General features: G+C 51.2%; 1 protein-coding gene across 1 annotated transcript; it reads right to left on the bottom strand.

The window, feature by feature from the left end:
- Positions 1–11,789: 11,789 nt before the first annotated feature.
- Positions 11,790–12,704, bottom strand: LBRM_34_1030 (conserved hypothetical protein; the record flags this gene model as incomplete). Its single annotated transcript, XM_001568164.1, has 1 exon — positions 11,790–12,704. One exon carries the CDS (start codon positions 12,702–12,704, stop codon positions 11,790–11,792), a length of 915 nt encoding a protein of 304 aa, XP_001568214.1.
- Positions 12,705–13,608: the final 904 nt, after the last annotated feature.

Genomic DNA, 13,608 nt, shown 5'->3' with positions numbered 1-13,608 from the left:
AGGGCCTCGCCTTCAGCCCGAGGGGCGCCGAGAGCAAAGCCCCTGTTCATGCCGCGTTGGAGTCAAGAAGAGGTCAAGCGCCGCGCTTAGGGCATCTACTCTGTCCTTGATGTCGGGGTGAATGCGATGCCGTAGGAGGTGGAGAAGTTGATGAGAACACACCACATGGTGCATCCTCCTGACTTGAAAAACTTGGCCTTCATCGCCTGGTAAATCCGCGTCCTCAGGTGCGCTACGGCCTCGTCACCCTTGAGGAGAGGATGCCACGCGCGGCAACGTCGGGGCCACGGTTTCCCTACCCCCGCCCAACGGAGCATCGAGAGTTCCCGGCAAATGAGCGGTTTGGCGATGGGCATCCGACTTGTTGGCCTTTTCGCCGCGCTTCAATGCGGTTGACTCGCAACACAACTCCCTGCGCCACTTGGCCGAGAGCAACGCCGTCGGCCTGGGGGGGGGGGTGGACGCTCCTACTGGGCTTCTCGGAGGCTTCTGTGAATGATTTGAAGAGCGCCTGTGGGTCGTCCTCGGTGTGGAGCCACTCGCGCTGTAGCCTGTCGAGAGGAGTAAGTTCCTGATGGTTCCCGATGTCCTGGAGCTCGTCTCACGATAGGTGATTGCTTTGTTCGCAGCAGGCGTTGGAAGCTGCTGCCCGATGCCTGTTCAGAGCCTCGGAGAGGCGCCTGCGGTGAACTCTGCCACTGAGCGCATGCATATACAACACTCCCCAGCGCCCATGGTTTGGCGGAGGAAGCAGAGGATTGACTCGTTCGGGCGAAATATTTCGATGTGAAAAGACCGCCTTCCGTGGCCCTATTGGCCCAGGAAGATGGGATGCTGCTGGGCACCTGTGCAGTCCTCGTTGAGCTCTGTGAGAGACGCTATCCCGGCCTTATTGCGCCAGCCCGGGCACGGGGACTCCTGTTTGGGTCCGATCAGGCGAATTCGACTGGGCCCATCCCCGTCTCGACCAGGAGCGCCATCGCCGAAGAGCGCATGGTCGGAATCGTCCGTTGCGGAGGGTGCTTGGCAGGGGGAGGGAGAAGAGCGTGTAAGAGGTGGTTTCGCTGTGGCGCGCTAAAATGCGCTGCTTCTCCACATGAGACGGCGACAGAGGCTCACCATCCGTCTGTGCAAAGAGAAGAGGCAGAGGGTTGAAGCCGAGGAGATAGAGTAGCCCAGAGAGCGACTGGCAGACGACTGCAATTCCCGATCCAAGACGAGCCTTCTCACCGCTCTCTATCAGGGTGGTGGAGGTGAAGGGGGGGGGGGAGGGAAATGGAAAGGAGGAGGAGGACGGTGCTGGACAGCAGATGGTCCGGCGCAGACAGAGAAGACGCAAAAAAGCGCAGGAACGGGAAGACAAGTGACCGTGTGGAAGGGGGTGGGCGGCACTGCACGAATGCCACGGAGAAAGAGCAAAAAGGAGATGCTGCGAAGCCCACCCGCGCAAGGAGACGCTTCTTCTCTCTTCGCGTCTCTTTTAGGGTTTGTGTGGCCCAACTTGTATGAGATGGATGGAGGCTTCTCTGTAGAGCAAGCGGGAGCGAACGCGCCGGAGCCTCGCCCTCCTCGTACGCTTCACAGTAGGAGAGGAAAAGGCGGGAGAGGGAGGGAGGAGAGAGAGGGATCGGAGTGTGTCAAGGCGAGACAGCGGGGTACGGGTGGAGTCGAGGCAAAAGAGAGGGGCTAGAGAGCCAAGCAACAACACCCATATGCACCCAACCAGGGTATTTTTATAATAGTCCAGAGATGGAGGTGCGCTGTCACACACGGCGTACGCGCATGTGTGCTTGTCCTTAAGTATGTATATGTGTGTGTGCTCACGAAGATTTTGCTGTGCGCCGCTGGACTCCTCGCTTTTCTCTTTGCTGGCATCTGCACGCACGAAGCATACGGCAGCGCCGTCGTCACACCGGCAGCAAAAAAAAAAAACACAAAAGAGCAAAAGAAAGGGATCGACGCAAGATGAAGGGATGAAAAAACAAACAAACAAACAAAACGGATGATGTGAGTGGGAAACAGCAAAGTGTATATGCCCGCTTCTCCACAGGAGGGGAGGGGGTGGGGGGGGAGGGGGAGGCACAGCAGCTGCAGCAGCCTCACTCACCCTCGACTCGCCACCTCTCTACCACCCGTTTCTTTTCTACGTCAGTTGTTCCTCGGTCATCCGCAGTCTCCGTCTCTTGTTTCGTACTTCTTCTTCTTTTTTATTCCTGCTCCTCGCCGTGCTGTTGTGCGAGAGACATCCGCTTCCCCACCAGCTCCTTACCTTGTTCTACGCGGAAATGCTGGCTCAATCACACACAGACAGACGCCCACATGCGCGACTCGCATTTCGCACGCAAGACATACGAAGAAGAGTGAACGAAAAAAAAAAAGGCAGGCCAACATGCAGAAGAACAAAACAAGCATACGGGGCACGTCAACTGCGGAAGAAAAGTAAGTCTGGAGAGGGAGAGGGTGGGGGGCGCGAGCATGGCGACCCTGCGCACTACCGGCAGAGTTGCTCGACTACCCACTCTAAAAAGTAAGACTCGCATTCGTGAAAAAAAAAAGAACGAAAACTCTGCTGCTAGTGGTGGTGGGGATGAGGGGGGGGGGGAACGAGGGCTCTTTGTCTCCAGAAACGCCGAAACAGAGAAAAAGAAAGCAACCCAGAAAAAAACAAAAGACAGCCAGGCGTGTGCATGTGTGCTTTGAGGGGTGACGGACGCGTGGAGGCGAGAGAAGCCCGAGCTGTTTCGCTTCGTGAACACAAGGCCAAGGAAAGGGGAGCAGCGAATGCACATACAGGCAAGTTTGCATGTACAAAATCAGCTACTTTCGGTGGCCGAGGAAATTTTTTTGTGCTTTATTGCTACCTCCTATTTCACTCGATGATGCAGAGGTGCACGCACTCCGACACACGCACACACACAGGCACAGGATCTTTTCTGTGACACATTCACTTTATTTTTTCATGTTGCTCGCTTGGTCATCCCCTTTCTTCCACTTTTGCGGGTCCCTGTTTTCCGTCTTCCCTTTTGCAAAAAAAAAAGTGTAATTTTTCTGATTTGTTTCGCTTTCTTCTTGCGTTGCTTTTACTTCAAGCTCGAAAAACCGACATCAGCCGCTCACTGCACCCCATATACGCTCATGCCCACCCACACACCCACACGGAGAAATCAGCAGTAAAAGAACATAATGAAGTTTCTGTTTTCTTCTTGCTTTGCTATTTTGTTTGTGTCGAGCGTGGCTGACAGACATCCCGACAAAAAGAAGGGAAAAACGACACCGACAAGCAACGAAAGTGAGCATGGGCGTACTTCACAAGGGTGGTAAAGAGGTGGTTGATGAGGGGTGAATGAGTGCAGGGCAACACAACAACAAGAAGAAAAACAGAGAGGTAAACATGGCGCGCACGACTAGGAAGAGAAGACGCAAACAAAGCGAGAAAAGAAAGCGCAAGAGAGAAGGGGAAGAAAGAGCAAGTGGAGAGAAAGTTAGGGCACAGAAGAAGATGATGGCATGTAAGGAATGGTGAGAGAGGCTGGGATGCAGCCCAGAAAAAAAAAGGACAAATGAAAAAAAGTGTGAAGTCGGTAATGGTTTGAGGTTTGGGGGAGGGAGATGGAAGCGTCACTGACCGCACACGTGCACGCACCATGCAGACAGAGCAAAATGTTCGAGGCAAGAAAGAAAAAAAAATGAACGTCAAAAGATGAGCGCTAAAGGGAGGGAGGAGTGAAGGAGAGAGAGAGAGAGGGCGACACACAAACACATACGCAGACGAAGGGAGGATAACAGCGAGGAAGGAGAAACAAAGAAAAAGAGAGGTAGTTAGGACGGGTCCCGAGCGAATGAGGGAAGGAAAGAGGAGGGGAGTCGCATCTACTCGAAGAAGAGAGAAAACAGACAGGACGAGGATGGTGGCGCCGCTGAGTCGCTTGAAGGTAAGAGGTAAGCGAAAACTCACCCAGCCACATTTGAAAAACGAACGCAATAATGGTTAGAAGAGGCAAGACACCAGTCCGCTGTCATTCGTGTGCTCATGTTTGTGTGTGCACGCAACGATGAGATCGAGTGAGAGGGGCACGAGGTTGCTCCACTTTTTTCCCCTTTTCCCTTCTCGTGTTAGAAAACGCAAACGAAAAACGTTATGCTATCAAGACAGGAAGGCAGAGAGAAAACGAAGGAGGATAAAGCGAGCGTCAAAAGAAAGAGCAAGCGGAAGGAGAAGTTCAAAGAGAGAGAGAGCGGGAGAGAGAGGGAGAGATGTAGCAAAGGGGTCAATGAAGCAGAGGAGGAAACAATGCAAGAGGCAAGAGAGAGAACGAGAGAGGGAAAAAGAAAAAAGAAGAGACAGAGAAATCAAAGAGCACGAAGGAAAGTGCCCAAACACATGAATGAACGGAAGAGTAAAAAAAAAAACAACACACACACGCACACAGGAAAAGAATGTACCAAAAGAGAAAGCGATAGTTTATTCTGTGGAGAGGAACAATGCAGAACAACAACAGTCCAGAAAGATGGGCGAAGTCAATCAAGCTAGTGCGCAGATGTGGGCACATAGAAGAGGGAGAGTGAGGGCTAGGCGAAAAGCTGGGTGGACGGTGAAAGAGAACCCCAAAAAGAAGAAGTGAAGCATTGTATTGAAACTAGCAACCACAACTGAAGGAGGGCGGGACACACCCACTTTCAGTGGGAGAAAAGAAGAGCAGACGGTCGAAGTGTGCTACAAGGAGAAAGGGAGGCCCTTTGAAAGAAGAGGGATAAAGAGGGGAAAGAGCAAGGGAGGTAAAGCAACAGAAAAGGCTCCCCCACGAATGATGCGCGCCAAACGCGAAGGGCTGTCCAGTGACGCCGGTAGCTTTTTCCCTTTCCTCCTTCCTCTACTACTTTTTCACTCTTCTCCTATCTTTGTGAGCGCAAGTTTTTTCTTTTTCTTTCATCCTCTCCCCAATGACACTTCCTCTTTCCCCGTGTGCTAATGGGCCGACCCACATTCTCTGCTTCCTTTTTTTCTTACCCTGTGACCCTGATAAAAAACAATCGCCATCTTTTCTACTGCTGTCGTGGCGCAGGAGTATATGCGGTTTTTTTTTCTTTTACCTGGTGCTTTCGGTGGAGATCCCTAGTACTGATTGCAACCACTTCCACAAGTGTTCACCCTCGTTGTTTATATGTATTTATATATATTCTTCAGTGTTCTCCAGCGTTTTTCCTTCTCTCTTTTTCCTTCTCTCTCTGTCTCTCTAGTCAGTGAGGCTTTTTTTTTGTATATTGTGGCTCTTTTCTTTTTCCGTTTGCCTTCATACGAAAGTGCCGCGGTTAACGACAACAAAGTACAATGGCGGCAGCAAAAATGAAAGCGAAAAGGCAAACAAAGAAAAAGGCAGAGAGGGGACGCGCGAGACAGAGAGAGAGAGAGAGAGAGAGAGAGAGAGAGAGGGGGGAGGGGAAATACCCAAGGAAGAACACCCAGAGAAAACTACAGCAGCAAAAAAGTATACAAGAGCGGCTAACAACAAGCACCCCCCAAAAAGAAAAAACAGAGCGGAGGAAGAGAGATCTTCACAAGCAAAACAAACATCTCAGCAAGGCCCGCAAACGCGTACCCCCATCCACCAAGACACACACACACACACACACAAAAAGGCCCAACAGAGATGGCTCATTGTGTATGGAGGGGTGGGGTTGGGGGTGCGGAGTGAAAAGACAAGAGAGATAAAAAGCATGAGAAGGGCATCGGACCTTTCAAAGAGAGAGGAACAGGTAGAGAGTCCAGAGAGGAGGACTCAACCACACCAAAGAAAAAAAACGCAAATCGAAAGCAAAAGGCGATACGCCAGGGCAAAAAAAAAAACACCATCAGACACGGACAGCCTAACGAGGAAACACCAGAGGAGGGAAGCATGGTGAACCAAGACAAAAATGAGAGTGTGAGCAGCTGCGTCGAAGAGCAGAAAATTGCAGAGGTGCGGAGTCATTCAGCTATGGGTGGGGGAGAGCGCTAAATAAAGGTCATGGCGGACGAGAGAAAGAGAGGCGGAGGGCAGCAGCACCCTTGGCGACAGAAGAACACACAGTCGCAGTCCATCCCCTCCCCACAAACGTACATACACGCACTCACTCTCCTCCGTTATCCTGTTCACCTTGTGCCGCCACCTACTACACACCACCATTCCCCTTGATCCTGCATGAGCTCTCTCTTTCTGTTCTCAGATGTGCCAATTGTGCGTCCTCGGACTTATATGTGTTTCTTCGCCTAGAAAAAGAGAGACCGCTCTCTGCCAGTCGGCTCAAGCGTGGCGCCTCTTCTGAGCGGACGCTTTACCATCGATTCCTTTCTTTTAACATCCCTCTTCTCGCACTGAATCTCCTTCCCTGCGAGACCATCCCTCTCGCATCACAGGCAATTCACATTGTGCACACACGGGTACAGAGGCACGTAGCCACAATGCGAAACGAACACAAGTAGCACAGGGAGAGATTGCCCATTCACCTTCGCGCACCACCAGTTTTCTCCCCAACCTTCAGCGTTGAGGGAGAGAAGGAGGACTATAGTCAAGAGCAAGAAAGACATACAGAGAGGGGATACCAGACAAAGAAAGATGCGCTTAAGTTGCCTCTTGTCTTTGTTTCAAGGTTTCCGTTGTTGCTTGCAGCATGTGTGTTCTGCTTGACTTCTGAGAAGGGAGAGGGGTAAAGGCGGGGTGTTTGGAGAGGAGGCGAGGGGACAAGCTGATGAACACCCCCACCCCCCACACACTCATCGTCATACAGAGCATGTGCGAAGGAGTCAAGTAGCACTCATAAGCGAAAAAAAGGGGTTGGATACCGCAGAGAAAAAGTCTGGCAGCGAACAAGAAAAACAAAAAAGAAGAAGAGTCTGGCCTTTGGTAAAAGAGAGAGAGAACGCAATGCAGCCAACGAGCGACGGCGATATGAGCTCACCTACAGAGATGTGCCTGTTGAATTCGGCGTGTAGAAGGAGAGAAGGGGAAGAGAGGAGGAAGAAAGGTCTGATGCACCTTCCACACACCCACAGACACGCACACATCTCTTTCAGTTTACAAGCCTACTAGCACACATAACACATTCACACATACGCACGCGGAGAGAGAGAGAGAGGTGTGCGGGGGGGGGGGGGGAGAAACCAGAAGTAAAAAACAAAAAGGGCACTAAATTCAGAAGAAAAACAAGAGCGAAACACAACACGAAGCAGGAAGGTGATCCCCCAAAAACTGGTATCAGTCACAACCACCACAAAGACAAGTGCCATGGATTTGTATGCGGAAAGAGGGGTTCCGGGTGGTGGAGGTGGAGGTAGGGGGGGGGGGGTGAGGGGGGTGAGGGGAGGGAACAAGAAGACAAAGGCGAGGAGGGAGAAGAAGTGGTGGGAGGCTCTGATGATGACTGCACGATGTGCCTTAGTAAAAGCGTAAGTCGAGTGCATGCACGCACAACAGCTGCGCATAACGACAACTAAGGAAAGAGGAGCCTCGAAGCAGCGGTGGTGGTGGTGGACAACAGCGCCATACAACACGAGGAGGAGCACGACGGATCGAAAAGAAAAAGAAAAGAGAGAGGTGAGGGTGAGAGAGGCCCCGGAAGGAAAATTGACCTTTTCGTTATTACTTGGGTCCGTGTTTTGTTGTCGAGGTATGAATGACTTAACCACCTCATCCGCAATCACCACATTACACGAAGAAAAAACGAGACAAAGGGTGATAGCGCGTCTCCTCCTCTGCCCCTTTCCACTGTAACTCATGCCTGAGGAAAGGGGGAGGGCGAAGAAGCGCCTCTTCACGAGTTTGGTCTACGACTCCATACATACCCACTACACAACTACTGCTTCTTTTCTTCTTGCCATTTGCAGTACTCATACGTTTCCGCGTGCTCGTGTTTCAGGGGAACAACAGAAAAATAAATTCTACCATTGGAGCAAGCACCTGCCTTCTGTCAGTTCACCACCGCCATACACTCCACTGCCTTTCACGTCGCCATTTTGCCGTGTGTTTCTCTTCATTTTTTCATTTGGTTATCGTTTGGCTTCGCTTACTTTCCCCCCGCTGTCGATTTGTCTCTCTGTGGGCTCATTGCTCGCCCCGACAGCCAATCCCCGCCGCCTACAGCGCACCGCTACGAAGCACAAATGAGGTAAACCACAGCAGCTAACAAAGAAAAAAAAAAAGATACACACAGGAGCAGCGAGGAGACGAAAAAGAGCACAGAGAAGGGCGACAGCAGCAGCGCGCGCGCAAGAGAGAGAGAGAGAGGCAACCAGGAAACAGAAACGCCATTCTTCCTTCAAGCTGCGATTACACGTCCAAAGATGCACAGATACACGTATATACATCGATCAAAGGAGAGTCGCAAGCGTTCGAATCAGCCCAGGCATCCTGAGAAAAGAGAGAAAGATGGTGTCTGTCTCTTTTGTGTGTTTATCTTTTGAGTTTGTTTATTTACGTTGTGCGTATGTGCCTGAGTGTGTATGCGTATGAATGGGGAAGCAATAAAGAGAGAGGGAAAGAAAGGCGATGCGGCAGCGTCTGGTTACACACAGGCACACAGACAGGTAATGAGCACGAAAGGGGAAAAGAGAGAGTACCAGAAGTGGCGAAGAAAAGAGAGCCCAAACAACAACAACAATCAACAGAGTCAGCGAAAAACACGAGGAAAGACATACACCCATTAACAAAACTGTCTCACGTGTATTCAAAGAGGTGAAGAGGAGGAGGAAGAAAAAGGCAAACAAACACGCAAGCACAACCACTCACTTTCTCTCTTTCTCTCTTTCTCTGAGATCCACAACAAACCGAAACACCAATGCATGCGATGAAGCGAAGAAAAAGGCGAAGAGTGTCTCTCAATCTTCATCCCGGTGTACTTGTGCGCTCTTCTTTCCTTTTCGTTTATCTTCGTCTACTGGGGAAGGAGAAACAGAGAAAGAACAGCGTGAGTTGGTGACGCACGCCCGCATTCCCCCTCCCTCGACACATGCGCGAACTTACTGACGGCGCAATGAAAAAACCAACCAACCAGAGCACACGAGAAAACACCCATAACAGGGAAGAGGCATTTTTCATGCTGCTCTATCATGGCCGTGATCAACAGAAAAACAAGACAGGCAAAACGGCAACAACACAAATATGAAAACTCTTCTGGATCTTATTTTGGTTTGTTTCTGCATATAGTTGCTTTTAATTTTCGCTTCACACACACACATAGACGCACACACACACACACAGATATATATCTGCACCTCTCTGTGAGACCTTAGGTGTGCGTGTGTGCGTCTATGTGTTTAAGTGTCACCAACACGACGACCATCATCACTGCCACCACCACCGCAAAGAACAAAGTCGCAAGTAAAGTGGCATTTGAGAAACAACCAAAACAACAACGCCAACAGCGAAATACAGGAAGAAGTGAAGAACGTTCGAATGAGGTGTATGTACGTGTGTGTGTGTGTGGGAGGGAGGGAGGGCGAAATGTGGGTGTGGGGCGGGGCTAAACATTTGAGCTAGGAAAAGGAACAGAAGACAAACACCAAAAGAAAAACAGAAAGAGCAAAAACAAGCGAGCCGTTGTCAAGGGTTTATGTATATCCCCGTGCATGACGGCTCGAGCTCGATTTTCTGTTTTGATTTTTTTCTTCTCCCTTTTCGCTGTATAGAAGGATTAGGGGGGGGGGGCGCACTCCTCTTTCGCACACTCTGCCTTCCTTATATATATATATATATAAGGAAAACTACAGAGGAGGCGGGCACGAAGCGATGAAGGGGGAGAGAGGGTGGCTGTGCATGTTTGTGTGTATGTGTGAGTGGGGTGCGCTCGTGATGTTTCACTCACACGAAGACTGTTGCACAGGCACATACACATTTCACATGCAGACACTGTCCTTTCCTCTCGCTGTCTTAATGTTTCTCGTATCTCCCTGCCATATTTCCTCGCCCAGCACCTCGCTTAGTCCCTCATTCGAAACGCCTTTGCTCGTGGTTGACGACCAGCTGTTCGGTTAGAGTTTTGCTTTGATCTGCCTTATATATATATATGTGCTTACTGCTTGTCTTTGCTTCATCTCCGTGCTGGCACACTTCCTTCTGCCCTTTCAAGCAGCTCTTTTTTCAAGTCGTTGTAGGTGAGGATCTGCAAGTTTGAGACTCTCTCTCTGTGCCAATTAAGAGGAGACAACCAAACAGAAAAAAGCAGCACACCACTCTACGTGCCTCTCATCCATCACCTCCTACTCTCCTGCCCTTTCCCTGCCGCCTGTGCCAGCGGCAGCATGCTAGCCTGGCAACAGTCCGTGTGCGGCCAAAATTTAGACCTCAGATGTGCAGGGTGTAGGGCAAAGCGCATGAAGGCAAGGGGGGAGAGGAAGTGTGCGACACTGTTCTGTGCGCATGCGGTGTTGCTGCATTCGTCGTCGTGCTGTCTTGGGATGCCTCGCATACGTGTATAAATGTATACACCATGTGGGCACTCATGCGACAACACTAACGCACACCTGCACGACACGCTCAAGAGAACGGTATACTTTTCTCGGCCCTGAGTGCTGTCTGCGCTTCCGCCGTATGAGCCACCCCCTTGCCCAGCTCCCTCACTTTGCGTGAATCCCATGGGGGAAGAACGGGGAAGGGAAGGAGGGGAGAGGGAGAGAAGAGCGAAGGGAGGGTGAGAGTGTGTACAGAGTCAGACACATCCGTACACACGCTCCCACTTGTATGCACGCACACACGCACACACGCACTTTCCTGAGCTGAAAAGAAGGGCCAAGAGTGAGAGACAAGAGCAAACCAAGATGGGCGGAGCGAGGGACGCAGAGAAAAAGTAGAGAGCACAGGGGGCGAGGAAGATCAGAGAGGAAAAAAAAGCACACGTAGACGCACAGGCGCGTGCGCGGGTACGTGACACAGAGAGAGAGTGAAGAAAAAACGAAGCCTACGAAATGGGAAACGCGAAACGAAAAAGAAAAGAGGGCTTAAAATGAGAAAGCAGGGCGACACGAAACAGAAGTAAATGAGACTACGGACACAGAAGAAACACAAGCGAAACAGAGCAGACATATACACGATTCAGTCAAGCAAAGACACGCACATACATCTACCTCCACACTACGCACGACGTAGATGGATGGGAAAGACACAAACCAAGAAAAAGACCGAAGCGAGAGAGAGAGGGAGGGAGAGAGAAACAAAACAAAACACACGAAGGAAACGAAAAAGAGGAGGCCGCAACAAAGATAGAAAAACAAAAAGGAGAGAGGGGGAGGGGGGAGGGGAGGGGAGGGGGAGAAGAGGGTGAAGAGAGATCACAGAAAAAAAGGAATCAGGCGTGCAACAGAAACAACACAGAGCAGGCGACGACCAGGTCTCACGCTCTATCCTTCTTTGTTGCTCTTTTCCACCTTTCTCTTTGACTGCTTTGATTTTCATATGCCCTCCCCCCGCGCGCCTTCTTCTTGTGCATGTGTTGTTTATGTATGGTGTAATTCTTTTCCCTTCAGTGTATCCTTAGTACAGGGACGCTAGTAGTGGTGTAGGGAAGTGTGGGCCTGGAGGGTGGGGATGGGGAGAGGTGTACGACGGACATGTGTCACACACACACACACACACATTGGTCGGCATGCATGCACACCTCCAACCGCCACAGCGAAGAAAAAAGCACACTCCTCCTCATTAGAGTAAAAGAAGGGAAAACACCGGAGGAAAGAAAAGAAACGAGGCGCAGGCAGCGTCTTCGCTCGCTTGCTCTTTTTTGTTGAGGGGGGGATTTGCTCTTCTTCTGCAACGTGGTACCCCTTAAGGCTCCATCACCATGGCCGGAATGTCGGAGTTGCTGGGGAGCTCAGCAGCCGTGCAGCGCGCCATCGAGCGGTACATCGAGCTAGCTGAGGATTCGCTGTGGCCGTACATGACCTCCTCACCGCTGTAGTTGCTGACGGAGGCGCCCGTCTCAAGCTGCTTGCCGCACTGCGTGTGCGGGTACTGGGGATACTGCTGCGTCACCAAGCTCGGCACAAGCGGCATCATCATATCTGAAGACGGGAAGTAGTAGTCCTCCGGAGCAGGTACGGGCTCCTCCTCGTACCAGCAGCCCTCCTCGATCATCTCGCGGTAGACTGGGAAGAGGCGTGCCGCAGAGGGGATGAGATCGAAGACGTACGGGTTGTGCGTGTAGCACTGCGTCATCACGCTCTGCAACTGGAACTGCTGCTGCTGGGGAGTAGACACGGACTCGTGCTGGCGGAGCAGGCACAGGCTGTGGTGGCGATGGTGGTTGCGGCACACCTCATCGTTTTCCGAAGCCTCCTCCACCTCATACCCATTTCGATGGGACGCGGTACGTACGATGTGGCTGTGGCTGCTGTGGTGGTCGTGGCTGTTGTGCTCGCGGCCGGTGGCAAACGCAGCGCGGCGCTTCGCTTGGTTCTGCTGACGCTGGAAGCCCTTGATCGCCTCTTCGGTGGTCAGGCCGTCTCGGATGTTATCGTCTGTTGTACGTAGTTCTTCTTCACCGTGAGCGAACATGCAGCGCACATCGTAAGGGCACTCGCCCTTCGCCACGTAGTTTTTGCACAGCTTCGTCTTGTAGCGACCGGCAAGAATGTGCTTCTCCTCCTCGTTGTTGTCGCCGGCAGCCTGGAAGATGCGTTTGTGATGCTCCGCAACGGCGTCGGTGTGCTTGGACATGGCCATGTGCGATTGGCTTGCCATCTTGAGTCTTCTGGGCTTTTATGTCCCTGAAATAGAAGACACAGACAGAGAGAGGTCGGAGGGGGTGTGTGTGGAGGAGGAGGAGGAGATGGTGTATGTGCCTGTGTATGCCAGAGAGTTTGCGCGGTGACACAGATCTGAGAATGAGATCACGAGGGCTGGAAGGTGAGGTGGTAGTTGGTCTGAAAAGAAGAAAGCTTATAGAAAGACTAATGGATAGTGAGGATGTTTTCGATGACTCTTTAAGCCTGCACACCCATGTATGCGTGTGTATGTGTGCACGTGAAGGCGCGAGAACGATGAGTATCAGCGTTGGGGTGAGAAGAAGTGAGAATGAGAGTTCGTGTCATGAGAGTGATGATTATGTCGGTCATGTAGGTCTCCTTCCCATGCGCGCCGACACTTGGATACTTCTCTCAGAGGGAGGCACAGAGAGAGAGAGAGACATAAGCATCTCCACCTACACACACATGTATATATATATATATATATATATACATACATAGGGCATGGGCCCATTATTCAATGGGGCTTGTGCCTTCTGTTTGTATGGCTTGTCATCAACGCGGCTTTCAACTGGTGCTCTAGCCAACGGAGAGCAGGAAAGAGGCGAAGGTAAGAGAAGAAGAGAAAGGGAAGGAGGAGAGAATATATATATATATATATATGCAAAGACACCATGCAGACTTGTATATCACAGGAAGGGACGCGGAATAAAAGAAAGCAGAGCAGCAGCATTGTGGTCAGTTTGCGCGCGCGCGCGTGTGTACGTGCCATCCAACGCTGTAGACTAGGTTTCTCAAATCCCTCACTGAGTTCCTCTCGATAGTATTTCACATTTCTGCTTCCTCGTGCGCCATTTTAGCCTCCTGTTGTTGACCTGTCTGTATGTCGGGAGGCGCGC

Source organism: Leishmania braziliensis, chromosome 35 (assembly GCF_000002845.2).
Source record: "Leishmania braziliensis MHOM/BR/75/M2904 complete genome, chromosome 35".
Taxonomy (NCBI): domain Eukaryota; phylum Euglenozoa; class Kinetoplastea; order Trypanosomatida; family Trypanosomatidae; genus Leishmania; species Leishmania braziliensis.
This window is presented reverse-complemented; position numbering and strand designations above follow the sequence as displayed.